The sequence below is a fragment of the Helianthus annuus genome, chromosome 3 (assembly GCF_002127325.2).
Source record: "Helianthus annuus cultivar XRQ/B chromosome 3, HanXRQr2.0-SUNRISE, whole genome shotgun sequence".
NCBI classification, from domain to species: Eukaryota; Viridiplantae; Streptophyta; class Magnoliopsida; order Asterales; family Asteraceae; genus Helianthus; species Helianthus annuus.
Window position 1 is genome coordinate 70,651,701 of NC_035435.2, and position 17,836 is coordinate 70,669,536.

Below are 17,836 nucleotides of genomic sequence, written 5' to 3' on the forward strand. Positions count from 1 at the left end.
CCTAAGTATGTCTTGATAAGTCCTATGCATCATTTCCTGAAAACACATGTGAAAATAGGTACGTCAGCATAAAAATGCCTGTGAGATACATAGGTTTTGTGAAAACAGAATTCATGACTTATGTTTGAGAAAATGTTTAGTCATGAACCTTGTAATTCGCTTTGTCTTGTAAATCATTTGAAAAACGATAAGATCAGATGATGTGTTTAAATAAGAGAATAATGTATGGTTAAATGAATAACCATGTAAAATGAGTTTGTATAAGATAAGTTGTTTGTAAATCAATGTCTCGTGAAAAGTATGTTATTTGTATAAAATGTTATATGTCTCAAATTGAAATGATTCAAATAACGCTACGATATGTAATACCATACAAACAGTTATGTATAGGAAGTACCAGCGGCGTATCCACCATGCTTGTATCATATTACACACGCCTCGTTACTTAGATCACTTACTCAAACCAAACCATCAAGATGAAATGTTTAACAATTGTAAAAATGTTTATGTATAGTCAAATGTCTATTGACAAATGTAAATCATGTCAACAGATACAACTGGTTCACACGGTTCAATAGTTACAAACGGTTCATATAATCAAAGGGTTAAGACGGTTCACATAGTCAAATGGTTACAACGGTTCAAAATGTAGTATGATGTGTTCATACGTTGGATGAGCATATGCAACAGAAATGCAATGTAAAACAACGTACTAAGTATGCACACAATGGGCGTACATAGCATAAGTGTAATGTAAAACAATGTACTCTGTCACACCCCCAAAATCCACCTGCGGAGTATCACCGCTTGGGAGCGTGACTGACCAGGATCAAGCCACCAATCATATTGAACATGCATTTAATATTAAGTAAGATAAAAGAAAGCCATCCATTCAATACAAAAGGTGTTCAAAACATATCAACGTTTTAAAGTGTAGCGGAAGCATAGTAAAGAAACCAACAGTAGTAAATAGTTTAAGCGTTGTAACGGTTCAACATAAGAAACACGATCCTCGTCCACAACGACCCGCTTCTCCAATGCAAGCTCCCAGTACCTAACGATCTGCAAGGCATGTAACAGTATGATCAACAAACTAGTTGAGCGAGTTCACAGTAAGTAAATGTGTAACAGTAAGTAACAGATGGCTCTACAGGGCCGATAGTAAGTTGTGCTGGTGGGGGCTTCCCATGTTAAGTGACCACTAGACTGTTCGTATTATTATCCCTGTTCTTCGTCCGAGAACAGAAGTGTGTATAAAGTGTGCGTAGGTTTTACGCACGTATCCTTCGTAACCTGAGGATAGAAGTAAGTAATGCGTACACGTAGGTTTTACGTGCGTATCCTTCGTAACCGAGGATAGAATGGCATGTGAACCCGTAGGTGTTATCCCAACCTACGTAACCGTCCTGACATCCGAGGACATGATAGGTGACAGTCTAGTAAAGCATATGTACGTTCCTTTCAATAATAACCTTTAACCCATTCCCACAACCCGGGAATCCCATGCCTTAGTAGGAGTGTGAACTCACCTTGGTTTGCTCGGTATGCTAAGTTATGCACTCACAAGTAATTAATCACGTCCTAGTGTATGCACGTATAACAAATCAGTTCATGTTCGAAATGATACGCATGCAATTAATTGTTCACATAGCAGTCAGTTTGCATATCAGCACGGCACGTAGTATTGCACGTTCATCACTAAGCATGGCATGTCAATTAAATCAACATATGTTCCACTGTTCAAACATTATTCAAAACCCTAGTATCCTTCGACTCATACTATCATCTTTCGAAAACAAGTGTCACAAAGATCCTTCGGACCGAATGTCATGTTTCGGACCATGACATCTTTCGGTCCAAACTATCCTTCGGTCCAACTATCTGTCGGTCAACCAGTATCCTTCGGTCAACTATGGTTCGATCAGATTATGGTTCGGTCAAACTACCATGGTTCGAGCCATTGGTATCTTTCGGTCATGGCAGTTACGTTTTATCCATTAACACAATTTCACCAATCAGTTATTGTCAACAGGATCAAACAAGCATAATCACAAGGTTTCACTCAAGAACCCTAATTTAATTACATGAACACTAATCCGGCTATCGGCAACCTAAGCCATTCGCAACCCAGTTAACCAAGTTAGCAATTCGGTTACAACAATCCGCTTTATCATGCAAGCAAGCCAAACACAACATTACATAACCGGTTATCGTACAAACAATCCGAACGTAGGACTTGGTGACCGATTAACATGCTATGAACCCTACTATCATAAAATCATCTAACAATCATAATCAATCGTCCTAATTATCATAACGTAAATCGAATCATGGAATCGCACATATTCAACATGTCATAAGCAATAATTCCGATTAACTACTCACAGAATTATTCAAAGCATACGATCTTATAATCCAAAACATGCAACAATATCATCATTAAATCAATAGGTCACAATTAGCAATTAACACTAACCGATCGGGTAGCAAACAAGGAATTGATCAGCAGAATTTCCGTAAGTTTGTGGTTGCCGTCACAAGTGAAAATGTTCTAGGGTTTGCCGATCAAAAATGTTATCACGTAAAGTCTCTAATCAATTTATATTAAATCGGCAGTGGGCCAAGGCCCAAATTGAAAGACTGGGCCGAAACATATCGAAAGATATGTTTCGTGATCCTTCGGGCCGAACAAGGTCGAAGAATATGTTTCGTGCTCGAATAATGTCGAAGGATATGTTTCGGGGTCGAAGGTTATCCTTCGTGGTCCTTCGAATCCTTCGAACTACATGTTATCCTTCGAGGGCTAGGTTAAGGTTAATATTATAATAATAACAATTCTAATATTATTTTCTATCACCACAAATAGTAACATATAGGCAAAACGACAATATACTCTATTAACACACAACTCGTATAATTCAAGTCCACAATCCAACAACTAAACAGTCAAAGTCAAAGTCAACGCGCAATAAATGCGAAAGTGAAAGTCAAACACTCGAGTTGTCACATTATCCCCAACTTAAAAGAAATTTCGTCCCGAAATTTAGTACGCACTTACTGAGGAAGCTAGGTATCGTTCACTGGTTTTCCTGGGGTGTCACATCATCCCCCCGTTGATTTGGAATTTCGTCCCGAAATTCAGCAGTAGTAGCTTCAGCCTCAGAAGTGGATGCATTGGTTTCGAATAACTGGGGATACTTTTCTTGCATCTGATCTTCGCGTTCCCAGGTATACTCTGGACCACGCTGGGAGTTCCAACGAACTCGAACAAGAGGGATTCTCTTGTGTTTGAGGACCTTAACATCCCGGTCCGTGATTTCAACTGGTTCCTCGACGAACTGTAACCGCTCGTCGATAGTGAGTTCCTTAAAAGGAACTATAAGGGTCTCATCTGATAGGCATTTCTTCAGATTCGACACGTGAAATACATTGTGAACTGCACCGAGTTCAGGAGGTAGGTTTAATCTGTAGGCTACCTTGCCAATCTTTTCTAAGATTTCGAATGGTCCGACGTACCGCGGATTCAGTTTGCCTCGTTTACCAAATCGAACCACACCCTTCCAAGGTGAAACTTTCAATAAAACCCGGTCCCCGACCTCAAATTCCAATGGCTTTCTACGCTTGTCCGCGTAGGCTTTCTGACGGTCACGCGCTGCCGCCATGCGTTGTCGTATCTGTGCTATCTTTTCCGTGGCGTCCACAACAATATCTGGACCCGTAATCTGACTATCCCCCACCTCTGCCCAACAGAGAGGTGACCGGCAGTTACGTCCGTACAATGCCTCGAATGGAGCGGCTTGAATGCTGGTATGGTAACTGTTATTGTACGAGAACTCCACCAAAGGGAGGTGCTTTTCCCAGCCGCTGCCGAAATCGATAACACACGCTCGAAGCATGTCTTCTAGAGTTTGAATAGTTCGCTCAGACTGCCCATCCGTCTGAGGATGATATGCTGTGCTCATGTCTAATCGTGAGCCGAAGGATTTGTGCATCGCTTGCCAAAGCTCTGACGTGAATCGTGCATCGCGATCCGAAATAATAGAAGTGGGCACTCCGTGCCTCGAAACAACTTCTTTAAGGTAAACGTCTGCTAGGGTAGAAAACTTATCCGTTTCTTTGATAGCCAAGAAGTGAGCAGACTTTGTGAGTCGATCAACAATTACCCAAATAGTGTCATTCCCACGCTGGGATCTAGGTAAGCCCGTAACGAAATCCATGGAAATTTCTTCCCATTTCCACTGCGGTATCTTGGGCTGCTGCAGTAGGCCTGCTGGTTTCTGATATTCAACCTTGACTCTCGCACAGGTTAAGCATTTTCCAACGTACGTAGCGATGTGAGCCTTCATACTAGGCCACCAATAAGTAGTGCTGATGTCGTGGTACATTTTATCCGACCCTGGATGTACCGAATAGCGAGACTTGTGAGCTTCATCCATTACCAGTTGACGTAATCCGCCATAGAGTGGGACCCAAATACGCCCCGTTACATAGTAAGCACCGTCTTCCTTTTGTTCCATGCGTTGCCTTGAACCGCGTAAGGCTTCAGCTTTGACGTTTTCGGGTTTTAGTGCTTCTAACTGAGCAGCTCGTATCTGTGCAGGAAGACTGGACTGAATGGTAAGCTGTAGCGCTCGCACGCGCTTAGGTAGAGTGTCTTTCCGACTGAGGGCATCAGCCACAACATTGGCCTTCCCTGGATGATACTTGATGGCGCATTCGTAGTCGTTCAGAAGTTCAACCCATCTTCGTTGACGCATATTCAAATCCTTTTGCTTAAGGATATGCTCGAGACTCCTGTGATCGGTGTAAATCGTGCACCTGGTACCGTACAGGTAGTGTCGCCATATCTTAAGCGCGAAAACAACAGCTCCCAGCTCTAAATCGTGCGTCGTGTAGTTCCGTTCATGAACCTTGAGTTGCCGAGAGGCGTATGCGATCACTTTATCCCGTTGCATCAATACACAACCAAGCCCTTGTATCGATGCGTCACAATAAACCACGAAGTCATCCGTGCCCTCGGGCAGTGAGAGAAAAGGCGCGCTGCAAAGCCTATCCTTTAAGTACTGAAAAGCGGTCTCTTGCGTATTACCCCATCTGTAAACGACACCTTTCTGTGTAAGCATAGTGAGTGGTTGCGCGATCTTTGAGAAGTCTTTAATAAATCGTCTGTAGTAACCCGCCAAACCCAAGAATTGGCGTATTTCAGTCGGTGTACGCGGTGCTGGCCAGTTTCTGATCGAATCAACCTTGGATGGATCGACATGAATCCCATCCTTGTTTACCACATGGCCTAAGAAGTGGACTTCACGAAGCCAGAAGCCGCATTTTGAAAACTTTGCGTACAGTTGCTCTTTTCGAAGAAGTTCCAAGATAATACGTAGATGCTGCTCATGCTCCTCCTGACTCTTGGAGTAAATCAAAATGTCGTCGATGAAAACGATGACGAACTTGTCGAGATACGGTTTGCACACCCTGTTCATGAGATCCATGAAGACTGCAGGTGCGTTTGTAAGCCCGAATGGCATGACCAGAAACTCGTAGTGACCATAACGAGTTCTGAAAGCAGTTTTGGAGACGTCCTCATCCCGGACTCTCAGCTGATGATACCCTGACCTCAAATCGATCTTGGAATAGTAACACGACCCTTGCAACTGGTCGAATAAGTCATCTATGCGTGGAAGAGGATAACGGTTCTTCACCGTCACCTTGTTGAGTTCACGGTAGTCGATGCACATCCTGAACGTACCGTCTTTCTTCTTCACAAATAACACTGGAGCTCCCCAAGGCGAAGAGCTTGGACGAATAAAGCCCTTTTCCAAGAGCTCTTGCAGCTGTTTCGACAGTTCTTCCAGTTCGGTTGGAGCTAAACGATATGGTGCGCGGGCTATTGGTGCTGCTCCAGGTGCCAATTCGATCTGAAACTCGACTTGGCGTTGAGGCGGTAAGCCTGGTAAATCTTCAGGAAACACCTGAGGGAAGTCACGTACAACTGGGATATCCTCCAGCTTCTTTTCCTTTGCTGATGCATCAGTAACGAGAGCCAGAATGGCAGTATGCCCCTTTCGTAAACATTTCTGCGCCTTCAAGTAAGAGATGATGCCAACCACAGCACCACTTTTGTCGCCCTGAACTTCGAGAGGTTCTTGACTGGAGCGAGGAATACGAATAACTTTTTCCTTGCATAAGATCTCTGCGTGATGTTGAGATAACCAATCCATGCCGATGACGACGTCGAAGCTACCCAAGACTATGGGTATAAGATCTATCGTGAAAGTCTGACCCGCCAGAACAATGCTACAACCCTTGACTACATGAGCGGCTTCTACACTTTTGCCATTTGCTAGTTCTACGACGTGTTTAGTGTCTAGGGGTGTTGGTGTACGTTTTAATAAGTTACTCATTTTCATGGACATATAACTCGTATCAGCACCTGAATCAAATAAGACAGTAACGTAAATATCGTCGAGAAGGAACTTACCCATAACCACGTTAGGATCATTCACTGCATCTCCTCGACCCAACACAAATGCTCGACCACGAGCTTCATTGCCGTTGTTGTTGTTGTTGTTGCCCCCATTATTGTTGTTATGGTTTCCGTTGCCCTGGTGGTTGTTGTTGCGGTTCTGGTTCAACTGTGGGCAATCGCGTTTGAAGTGACCTTCAGCCCCACACTTATAACACCCCCTGTTGCCCTGTTGCTGATTCTGCTGATTCTGTGGAGCTGGTTGCTGAGGCTGCTGATTCTGATTTGCAGGGCGAGCGCTTCTACAATCTTTGGCCTCGTGACCCATCTTTAAACACCTTTGACAACGGCCCTTATTGCACTGGCCGCTGTGATGCCTGTTGCAGTTGTTACACTTTGGAAGGTTTCCTCGATACCCTCCCTGTCTGTGGCTGCTCGATGAGTGCTGACTGGGACTTTGGTAACTATCCGTCTTTCGCTGCTGAGACTGTGACTGTACCGATGCTGATCCCTTGCTAGAATCCCCCTCCCATTTTCTCTTACTTTCGCTGGGAGTAGCAAGTGTAGTAGTAGCAGTAGCGGTAGCGGTAGCACTGATACGCTTTGGCAGTTTGCCCTGGTCTACTGCCTGATCTGTGATGCGATGAGCGAGACGCTGGATTTCCTGGATGTTGTTGAGGTTAGCCGACGTTACGTGGCTCTGAATCTCTGACGCGAGCCCCTTGAGATACAACTCAATTCGCTTGTATGGAGGATCTACCATAGTTGGGCACAGCACAGCCAACTCATTCGATCTCTTGGTGTAAGCTTCAATTTCCGAACCAACCATTTTCAAGTTATACAACTCGTCCTCCAACTTGTGAATGTCTTCTCTAGTGCAGTATTCCCTCTTGATCAGTTCTTTGAATTCATTCCAGGGTGTGGCGTTAGCAGCTGCCAACCCTAAGATCTGCACTTGTGCGTTCCACCAAGTGAGCGCAATCCCTTCAAGTGTGCCAGTGGCGAACTTCACCCTGCGAGCCTCAGGGCATTCACACATTTCGAAAACCGACTCGATCTTTTCAAACCAGTGGAGGAGTCCGACTGCCCCCTCCGTGCCACTGAACGAGCTAGGACGACAGTCCATGAAAGTCTTGAAGGTACACGCAGGTTGTTGCTGAGCGGGTTGACCTGCTTGGGCGGCTGCAACTGCCGCAGCAACGAGAGCCTCTAGCTGGGCTTGAGTCATGGTAATTCGTGCGGCCATTGATCTTCACATCAAAGGCAACATAAGTGAGAAAGGTTCGCGAATAGTGCGATGACAGAAGAGTGTAAGCACATAAGTATTCTCATGCAATGACAAGTTGTGAGCAAAGTAATGTAAGCATACTACGAGCAAAGTTCTATGCAAATTCTAGCATGTAGGCAATAAACATAAACCTTATTACCTAGGAAGTTGAGTCTTGCACGTGGAGCGAAGCGTCGTTGTGGATCGTTGAGAGCACTGTTCTGGTTATAGTCTGGTTTTAATAAAACGTTTTCCCATATTAAAACCAAGTTCTCTATAACCAATGGCTCTGATACCAATCTGTCACACCCCCAAAATCCACCTGCGGAGTATCACCGCTTGGGAGCGTGACTGACCAGGATCAAGCCACCAATCATATTGAACATGCATTTAATATTAAGTAAGATAAAAGAAAGCCATCCATTCAATACAAAAGGTGTTCAAAACATATCAACGTTTTAAAGTGTAGCGGAAGCATAGTAAAGAAACCAACAGTAGTAAATAGTTTAAGCGTTGTAACGGTTCAACATAAGAAACACGATCCTCGTCCACAACGACCCGCTTCTCCAATGCAAGCTCCCAGTACCTAACGATCTGCAAGGCATGTAACAGTATGATCAACAAACTAGTTGAGCGAGTTCACAGTAAGTAAATGTGTAACAGTAAGTAACAGATGGCTCTACAGGGCCGATAGTAAGTTGTGCTGGTGGGGGCTTCCCATGTTAAGTGACCACTAGACTGTTCGTATTATTATCCCTGTTCTTCGTCCGAGAACAGAAGTGTGTATAAAGTGTGCGTAGGTTTTACGCACGTATCCTTCGTAACCTGAGGATAGAAGTAAGTAATGCGTACACGTAGGTTTTACGTGCGTATCCTTCGTAACCGAGGATAGAATGGCATGTGAACCCGTAGGTGTTATCCCAACCTACGTAACCGTCCTGACATCCGAGGACATGATAGGTGACAGTCTAGTAAAGCATATGTACGTTCCTTTCAATAATAACCTTTAACCCATTCCCACAACCCGGGAATCCCATGCCTTAGTAGGAGTGTGAACTCACCTTGGTTTGCTCGGTATGCTAAGTTATGCACTCACAAGTAATTAATCACGTCCTAGTGTATGCACGTATAACAAATCAGTTCATGTTCGAAATGATACGCATGCAATTAATTGTTCACATAGCAGTCAGTTTGCATATCAGCACGGCACGTAGTATTGCACGTTCATCACTAAGCATGGCATGTCAATTAAATCAACATATGTTCCACTGTTCAAACATTATTCAAAACCCTAGTATCCTTCGACTCATACTATCATCTTTCGAAAACAAGTGTCACAAAGATCCTTCGGACCGAATGTCATGTTTCGGACCATGACATCTTTCGGTCCAAACTATCCTTCGGTCCAACTATCTGTCGGTCAACCAGTATCCTTCGGTCAACTATGGTTCGATCAGATTATGGTTCGGTCAAACTACCATGGTTCGAGCCATTGGTATCTTTCGGTCATGGCAGTTACGTTTTATCCATTAACACAATTTCACCAATCAGTTATTGTCAACAGGATCAAACAAGCATAATCACAAGGTTTCACTCAAGAACCCTAATTTAATTACATGAACACTAATCCGGCTATCGGCAACCTAAGCCATTCGCAACCCAGTTAACCAAGTTAGCAATTCGGTTACAACAATCCGCTTTATCATGCAAGCAAGCCAAACACAACATTACATAACCGGTTATCGTACAAACAATCCGAACGTAGGACTTGGTGACCGATTAACATGCTATGAACCCTACTATCATAAAATCATCTAACAATCATAATCAATCGTCCTAATTATCATAACGTAAATCGAATCATGGAATCGCACATATTCAACATGTCATAAGCAATAATTCCGATTAACTACTCACAGAATTATTCAAAGCATACGATCTTATAATCCAAAACATGCAACAATATCATCATTAAATCAATAGGTCACAATTAGCAATTAACACTAACCGATCGGGTAGCAAACAAGGAATTGATCAGCAGAATTTCCGTAAGTTTGTGGTTGCCGTCACAAGTGAAAATGTTCTAGGGTTTGCCGATCAAAAATGTTATCACGTAAAGTCTCTAATCAATTTATATTAAATCGGCAGTGGGCCAAGGCCCAAATTGAAAGACTGGGCCGAAACATATCGAAAGATATGTTTCGTGATCCTTCGGGCCGAACAAGGTCGAAGAATATGTTTCGTGCTCGAATAATGTCGAAGGATATGTTTCGGGGTCGAAGGTTATCCTTCGTGGTCCTTCGAATCCTTCGAACTACATGTTATCCTTCGAGGGCTAGGTTAAGGTTAATATTATAATAATAACAATTCTAATATTATTTTCTATCACCACAAATAGTAACATATAGGCAAAACGACAATATACTCTATTAACACACAACTCGTATAATTCAAGTCCACAATCCAACAACTAAACAGTCAAAGTCAAAGTCAACGCGCAATAAATGCGAAAGTGAAAGTCAAACACTCGAGTTGTCACATACTCAGTATGCACACAATGGGTGTACATAGCATAAGTGTAACGTAAAACAATGTACTAAGTATGCACACAATGGACGTACATAGCATGAAATGTATTGTAAAGTGATGTACTAAGTATGCACACAATGGGCATACATAGCATAAAATGTAATGAAATCATGTACTATAAATGTACTAATGAACATAGCAAGTATATGATGTGAAAACAGGAAAGCATGAAAGTAACAAGTAGGCACATGTGTTTCACCCCAAAACAGTCTGAATAACAGTAAAAGAGGGGTCTATGTACTCACCTGAGATTGCTTTGAAGTCCTTGTATAACAACCAAACAATGCTAGAGATCACGGATATCAAACGGCACCTAATATAGGTAACTGTTAATATACCGGACCTAAATCGGAGGATTGGATAGGATGCGGGTTTGTAAACCAAACGAGTATGGAGACTCGTGTAAGATGGTTTAACAAAGCCCACATACTAAAGTGAAACTTAACCTAAGTGCTTACGACCCATTACGACCCGTTTTGGTAGCTTATGCTACCTTAACGCGTCGTTCGCGTAAAACACGCTTGGAACGCCTAACGTCGTGACCATAAGGTATAACCTCGGAAAGTTATTCCCTATACAACTATGGTCACCTATGTGTTTGGTCGGATCCTAAAGATCGACCAAATGGGTCGGGTTCGAAAGTATAAGTGATTGTTTAGATCGCTTACCTTACGACCCTATATAAGCACTATACTAAAAGTGACGAGCTAAGCATGTTAGAACATGCTTAACTAAGTTTAGAAAACAGGTTTGGTATCAATACAAACGGTTTTGATACCTATGAGTAGTTTGGTTACAAAATACGCAAGAATGCGCATTTTGGCCGAAACTACGACTCGTCACTGAGCCTAGATAACGTGGTAATCAGTAGGTGTAGTCACTAGGGACTATAACCATCGTGATCACGCTCCCGTTATGAAGTTCGAACGAACTTCGTGTTGACCATAACCTGGTCAACGCAGAAAGTCAAACAAAGCTTGACTTTCGGACTCGAAAAGCGAATAAAAGAACGAAAGAACACTTACGAAGGGTCCCCGAAAGCTAAACTTGATCCAGGAGCTCAGGTATGAAGCAATGGCATCAACTTAGAGCTCTTTGATCAGATTTGTGAGTTTTACACCAAATGGGGGGGGGGTATTTATAGGATATGCAAGACCGTTAGGATCGTTTCTTGAATATCGTGCCTCGATCTAACCCGTACACTTGTCGCAATGTTGTGGTGGCTTATTTTGCCCCCACCATAGGGATTTGACAAGTGGCGTTGACCTTTGGAGGTTTGAAAGGCTGCTGCAGGTGGATTAAAACATTGAATCTGGTCTGGGAGGCTGACGCGGCCTGTGTAAGAGTTCATACTGGGCTTACGCGGGCCGCCTGGATGTCCAGATCAGAAAACAAGTTTCAGAAATGACAGTTTAGGTCCCTGTTGTGGTTTGGGGCCATTTCCGACATGTTTAAGGCCCGTTAAGCCATTTTTAAGGCCCTAAAATGATGCTTAAACATTGTGGACATGAAGCATGCTCAAAAATATGCCGGATGTTGGTTCGTTTGGCCATACGATCGCGATGTTCACTTAATTACGACGGAATGCGCATAAGCGCGAAAAACGATCCAAATTGCGCGACGAATGGATTTTTCTCATGCCAAACACTAAGGCATAATATTATAATGCTTACATAAATTTTTGGATGTCCGGATGTATTCAGAACGTAAGTTATGCGCGAAAGTGCAAACTTATGCACTTTTTGACACTTTTAGTCCCTGAATGATCCAAAAGTTTATTTTAGCACACCGAACACCTCAAAGCCTATTTCTAAGCTATGTAAAGGATTTTTAAGGTGTGTTTAACTTATGGTCATGTTCCGGAATGTCTGTTACAGTTCAAATTGGCATACTTTTGCAGTTTGTCAAATTTAGTCCCTGTAAGCGAATTCACTTGATTTTGCCATACCAAAGCCTTCAAAACTTATTTCTAAGTTATGTAAAGGTTATTTAAGGTATGTTAAGCCTATTTCACTATTCCGGAGTGTTTGTTGCACTAAACTGGTTATATTTACGCATCAGCGCGCGTATAACCTTTTAGAAGGCGATTTAGAGCTTAAAATCGAACAAGAGTTGATATGTGCAAAAGATGCACATTTTTATACAGATCCCAAGTATGAAATAAAATATTTCATTGGCTTGGTATTTGTTTGATGGTCTCAGTGACCCAGGTGTCACACTTGTTAATAAAACTCGTATGGTTTATATCGTTTCGAAAACCTCGTTGTGTGACATCGTTTCAAATCGTTTCCCAAGTGAACTAAATAATGACACACAATGTAGTATGATAAAAGCACTTATATATAAGATGTACCAACGGCGTATCTACCATGCTTCTATCATGCTACACCTGTCCCATTATCTAATCACTACCCAAAACCAATCGTTTAATTCGTTTAACTTATTCCAAATCGTTTATCTCGTTTCAAATCGTTTATCTCATTTCAAATCGTTTAACTCATCCCAAAATCGTATTCGTTTTAATAGTGAAACTACTTTTGGTCGTCTCGCTAACAACATTCAAACCTTCGTGACTCGTCTACCTCGTTTCTCGTATTAACAAACCACCAAAAGGTAAGTTAACAATCACAGATTCGGTCGTTACCTACATAACCCCCACATATAACCATGGGTGTAGTCTGATAACGGGATTTGTCAGATCCTATGGTACCATAACCTAATACTGGTCGGCTCGGCCAAAGCTAATGAATGTCATTCGTTATGTAATTACAACCAACAAGTCTTGTTCACCTTATTGAAATCGTTATTAGTTTAGTATAAACCATCTTAATCGTTTTGAAATTATCGTTTAAACCTTGAAATTCGTTTTGTACATATGAATCACCCCAAAACAATTGAAAACAGTAAATAGGGGAACTATGTACTCACATTGAAGTGCAAAGTATCCTCAATCTAGAGAACTCAATAAGCTCAATCAAACCAAGGAAACTCAAGCAGCACCTAGTAATCGAATCGCTAGTCAAACAATAGACGCCTAAATCGGAAGATCGGAAAGAATGAGGTCTTGTAAACCAAATGAGTGTAGGAACTCATGTGATATGGTTTAATAGAGCCTACATTCTAAATCGGAACCTAACCTAAGTGCTTTCGACCCATTTTTTTTTTTGGGTAAAGGGCTTTCGACCCATTGCGACCCATTAAGGTAGCTTACGCTACTTTAACGCGTCGTGTGCGCAAACGCGCGTTCGAGATGTCTAACAAGTCCTATGACAATTATTATATGCCTAAACACGTTTAAATAAGTTGCATAATCAGTTTAGGTGACAAAAGTTAGGTTACATATGCTTAAAGTCCAATTATGCATGAAAAGGGCATTTTGGTAATTTACCTAAGACATATAATCCACCTATCATACAACTACTTAAACTCGGTGACCATAAGGTATAACCTTGGAAGGTTATTCCCTATGGAACTATGGTCACTAACCATGCTTGGTCGGATCCTAAAGATCGACCAAACGGGTCGAGTTCTAAAGTCTAAGCGGTGGTTTAGACCGCTTGACTTACGACTCTAAACAAGCACTAACTAAAAGTGACGAGCTAAACATGTCAAAACATGTTTAACCTACTGATTTGGTATCAAAACAAAGTGTTTTGATACCTAAAAGTAGTTCCGCTGCAAAATGCGTGCTAAAACGCATTTTGACCAAAACTTCGACTCGTCACTACACCTAGTCAACGTGGTAATCAGTGGTTATAGTCACTAAGGGCTATAACCAACGTGATTACGCTCACGTTGCGAAGTTCAAACGAACTTCTCGTTGACCATCTCGTGGTCAAAGCTGGAAGTCAAACTATATTTGACTTTCAAACTAAGAAAGCAATAAAAAGAATGAAAGAAAGCTCACTATAGGTCCTTGCTATCTTTTCTACAAGAAAACAAACTCCCAAATCAGAGGAGAATGCTCCCAAAGCAGATTGTAGAGAAGAGAGGAGAGAAATGAGCAATGAAATGGTTGGGCTATATATAGTTTTTCGCAAACCGTTAGGATCATTCCTTGGAGAAGAGGGCATGATCCAAGCCATACAAGTGTTAAGGACTGATTGGGGGACTTGTTCCCCACACAAACCAGCCCCTAGCATTGAAAACTAGAGATCAAAACCAGCAAAAACGAGCTAAATGACCAAATTCAATGTTTCTGTCTGACATGCCCACGCGCCCCGCGTAAGACATGGCTAAGGCTTACGCGCCCCGCCTGGCCAACTTTGGCAGATTGTCAAAATTAGTCCCTGCAGCTTAGAAACTTGCATGTCGGCCCATTTTTGACACGTTTAAGCCCCGTTAACCTCATTCCAAGGCTCTAAAATGAAGTTAAAGTATTGGGAACTCAAAACATGCTCAAAAATATCTCGAATGTCGGTTCGTTTGGTCGTACGATCGCGTTGTTCGGTTAATTACGACGGAAGTCGTAACGAACGCAAAAACGATCCAAATTAAGCGACGAATGGAATTTTTGCATGCCGATCACTAAAATAAAAATATCTTAGTGTGTACAAAAATTTTGGATGTCCAGATGTGGTCAGAACGTAAGACATGCGCGAAAAAGCAAACTTGTGCACTTTTTGACGCTTTTAGTCCCTGAATGACCAATAAGTTTATTTTTGCGCACCAAACACCAAGCTATGTAAAGGATATTTAGGGCATATTTAACTTATGATCAAGTTCCGGAATGTTCGTTACTATACAAATCGGTATAGTTTCACAGTTTGACACAAATAGTCCCTGCGGTCGAACAAACATGTTTTCGACACACCAAACCATCCAAAACTTATTTCTAAGTTATGTGAAGGTTATTTAAGGTATGTTAAGCCTATTTCACTATTCCGGAGTGTTTGTCGCGTTAAACTGACTGCGTTTACGCACCAGTTTGCGTATAACTTCCCAAAAAGCGATTTAAAGCTTGAAATCGAATCGAATCGAATTGTGAAATCATCAAACACATAAAACACATATAATAACACCAAAACACATTGTATTATTGATAATTAACATTGTTTTGCATTGTTCATCGATTAAAGAGCACAGTTGTCACAGAGTCTCTGTGGGTCCGTTGGATATATGAGCATAGGCTTAGAGGCAGAAACATCTGGGATTGTAAGTTGGTTGCGAGTTGTTGCTGGAGCTGGAGAAAACTTCTTCAGCTTCGGCCTATGATTCGCCATCATGTCTGGATGCAACTTGGAGATGGTAAAAACACCTCAGCTTGGCACGATTATTGGTGTGAAGTTGGGCCCCTGTCTTCGCACCTATCTCCTCGAGTTATCACTAATGCAGGTTTTTCTTTGAATGCCTCAGTTCGAGATATTGTTATTGATGGCTCATGGGCTTGGCCGATGGCGTGGAGGGATTTATTCCCGGTCTTATATCAGATTCAACAAGTTTCGGTTGACCCGAACAAGAATGATCGGCTGTTATGGAAGGATGGAATTGACCTGGATGAATTTTCGTCTTCAGGTGTGTGGGATTCAGTTCGAGTGAGGGAGCCGGAGGTTGACTGGATGGGCCTTGTTTGGTTTTCTCATTGCATCCCAAGGCATGCTTTCCTCATGTGGCTGATTTTCAGGCGAAAACTTTTAACTCAAGATAAAATTCTAAAGTGGGATTTTGCTAGAAGGAAGAATATGAATATGATGTGCTGTTTAGTATGTTATGCAAATGTGGACTCGCATACTCATCTATTTTTTTAATGTAAGTTCTCATCCGATGTTTGGATCTTGGTTAGAGATAAAGTGGATATGGGTGATGTGGACCCTAAATGGAATGCTATTATTGATTGGTTGAAACGCCGAATGCAATCAAAGTTGGCTACGGATTATGTGTCAAGACTTCTTGTGGCGGCTACTTCTTATTTCATTTGGCAGGAACGGAATGCTAGGCTCTTCAAGAATCAGACGAGACCACCAGATACTATTGCCACTGTAGTGCTGACTACGGTTAGATATAAGCTATTGGGAATGAAGTTTAAGGATACTGATAATGTCAGGAGGCTCTTGAGCAAATGGGAGATCCATGGCGGTTATGCGGAAGACGATGGAGGCTAAGTCTTAGAGCGTCTGTTGTTTTTGTTATAGTCTAGATCTTTGTCTAGTTGTCTTTTGCTTGTTTTGAGTTTGATGTTTTGGTTTGCGTTTGTCTACAAGCTTGGGGGTTTGTCCCAAGTTTGAACTAGTGTGGATGCCTCCTCACTACTTGTGTTGATTTGTTTGTTAATATATAGAATCACCGGGGTAACCCTTTACCCAAAAAAATGTGAGTTGTATAAAATGTATCCATAAAATGTGAGTTGTATAAAATGTATCTGTATGTAATGATGTAGTATGTAAAGCGTCAATGAAATCGTTGATCATTAATGTTTCGCGAGGACATTAATATGTGTGACGAATTAGGAAGCAATCCAAACCTAGACGATTTCGTGTCGACTACTATCGACTGGGACACAAACGCACTCTTCTGTGTGGGTCCACGACCAAGAGTGGGGCTCGCCAATACCCATTAGATCTAACCCTCTGTACCTAGGTCCAAACTGGATTAATGGTGCTTAGATGTATGACTCTAATCGCACATGATCTAAGGTGTTTCGTTCCCTAACTTTAACATATGATTGAACATGTATTTTCCCCGATAGTTGTAAACTTGTAAAACATTTAAATGAATAGAGGACATGAACTCACAGAATTGCGTCCGTGAATGGTAAGTAACTGTGATCTGACGTACGGTCGTCCTGAGTAGTGTCACGACCTACAAACGTTCTATATTAGTCAGACACTTCGGTCTTTATAAATGACTTGAGTACAAGTCTTGTGTCTTAAATATGTGTAAGACTTGTATGTCTTTGTTGTTCGTTGAACTCTGTTTTAGATGTATGATTTGTTAAACTGCTATATATATATTTCACCAAATATATATATATATATATGAAATATTGTATCTTGTGAGTTGTATCATTGAGTCTTGTATGAATAAATTGTATAATTGTATTTTTACCAATTATATGTCATTGGGCCGAGCCCATGTTTTCATGTCATTGGGCCGAGCCCATGTCTTAATGTTATTGGGTCTAGCCCAAGAATTTATGTTATTGGGCCCAAATGTTATTGGGCCTAAATAGTATTGGGCCTAAACAGTATTGGGCCTAAATAGTATTGGGCCTTAAGAGTATTGGGCCTAAAATAGTATTGGGCCTTAAGAGTATTGGGCCTAAATAGTATTGGGCTTAATGTTATTGGGCCTGGGCCCATATGTTTGGTATTGGGCTTAGCCCATGAATTTTTTATATTGGGCTTAGCCCATGTATTTATGTTAAGCCCATTTAGGAAGATAAGCCCATTTATATAATATAAGCCCATTTGTTTAAAATAAGCCCATTTGTATAAAACAAGCCCATTTGTAAAAAAATATAAGCTCATTTAGTAAAAATAAGTCCATTTTGTGAATATAAGCCCATTTAGTAAAATCTT

General features: G+C 41.7%; 1 protein-coding gene across 1 annotated transcript; it reads left to right on the forward strand.

Annotated features, from left to right (window-relative positions):
* The first annotated feature begins 15,712 nt into the window (after positions 1 to 15,712).
* On the forward strand, positions 15,713 to 16,420 carry LOC110931771. Its single transcript, XM_022175150.1, has 2 exons — positions 15,713 to 16,011; positions 16,102 to 16,420. Exons 1-2 carry the CDS (start codon positions 15,713 to 15,715, stop codon positions 16,418 to 16,420), a joined length of 618 nt encoding a protein of 205 aa, XP_022030842.1.
* The last annotated feature ends 1,416 nt before the right edge of the window (positions 16,421 to 17,836 follow it).

What these genes read in the sequence shown, in the direction of transcription:
- LOC110931771 (XM_022175150.1), top strand. Translation starts at nt 15,713, where the DNA reads ATGGCGTGGAGGGATTTATTCCCGGTCTTATATCAGATTCAACAAGTT. An exon ending in AGGAAGAATATGAATATGAT is followed by an intron (nt 16,012 to 16,101) that starts GTGCTGTTTAGT and finishes GATCTTGGTTAG; the next exon opens with AGATAAAGTGGATATGGGTG.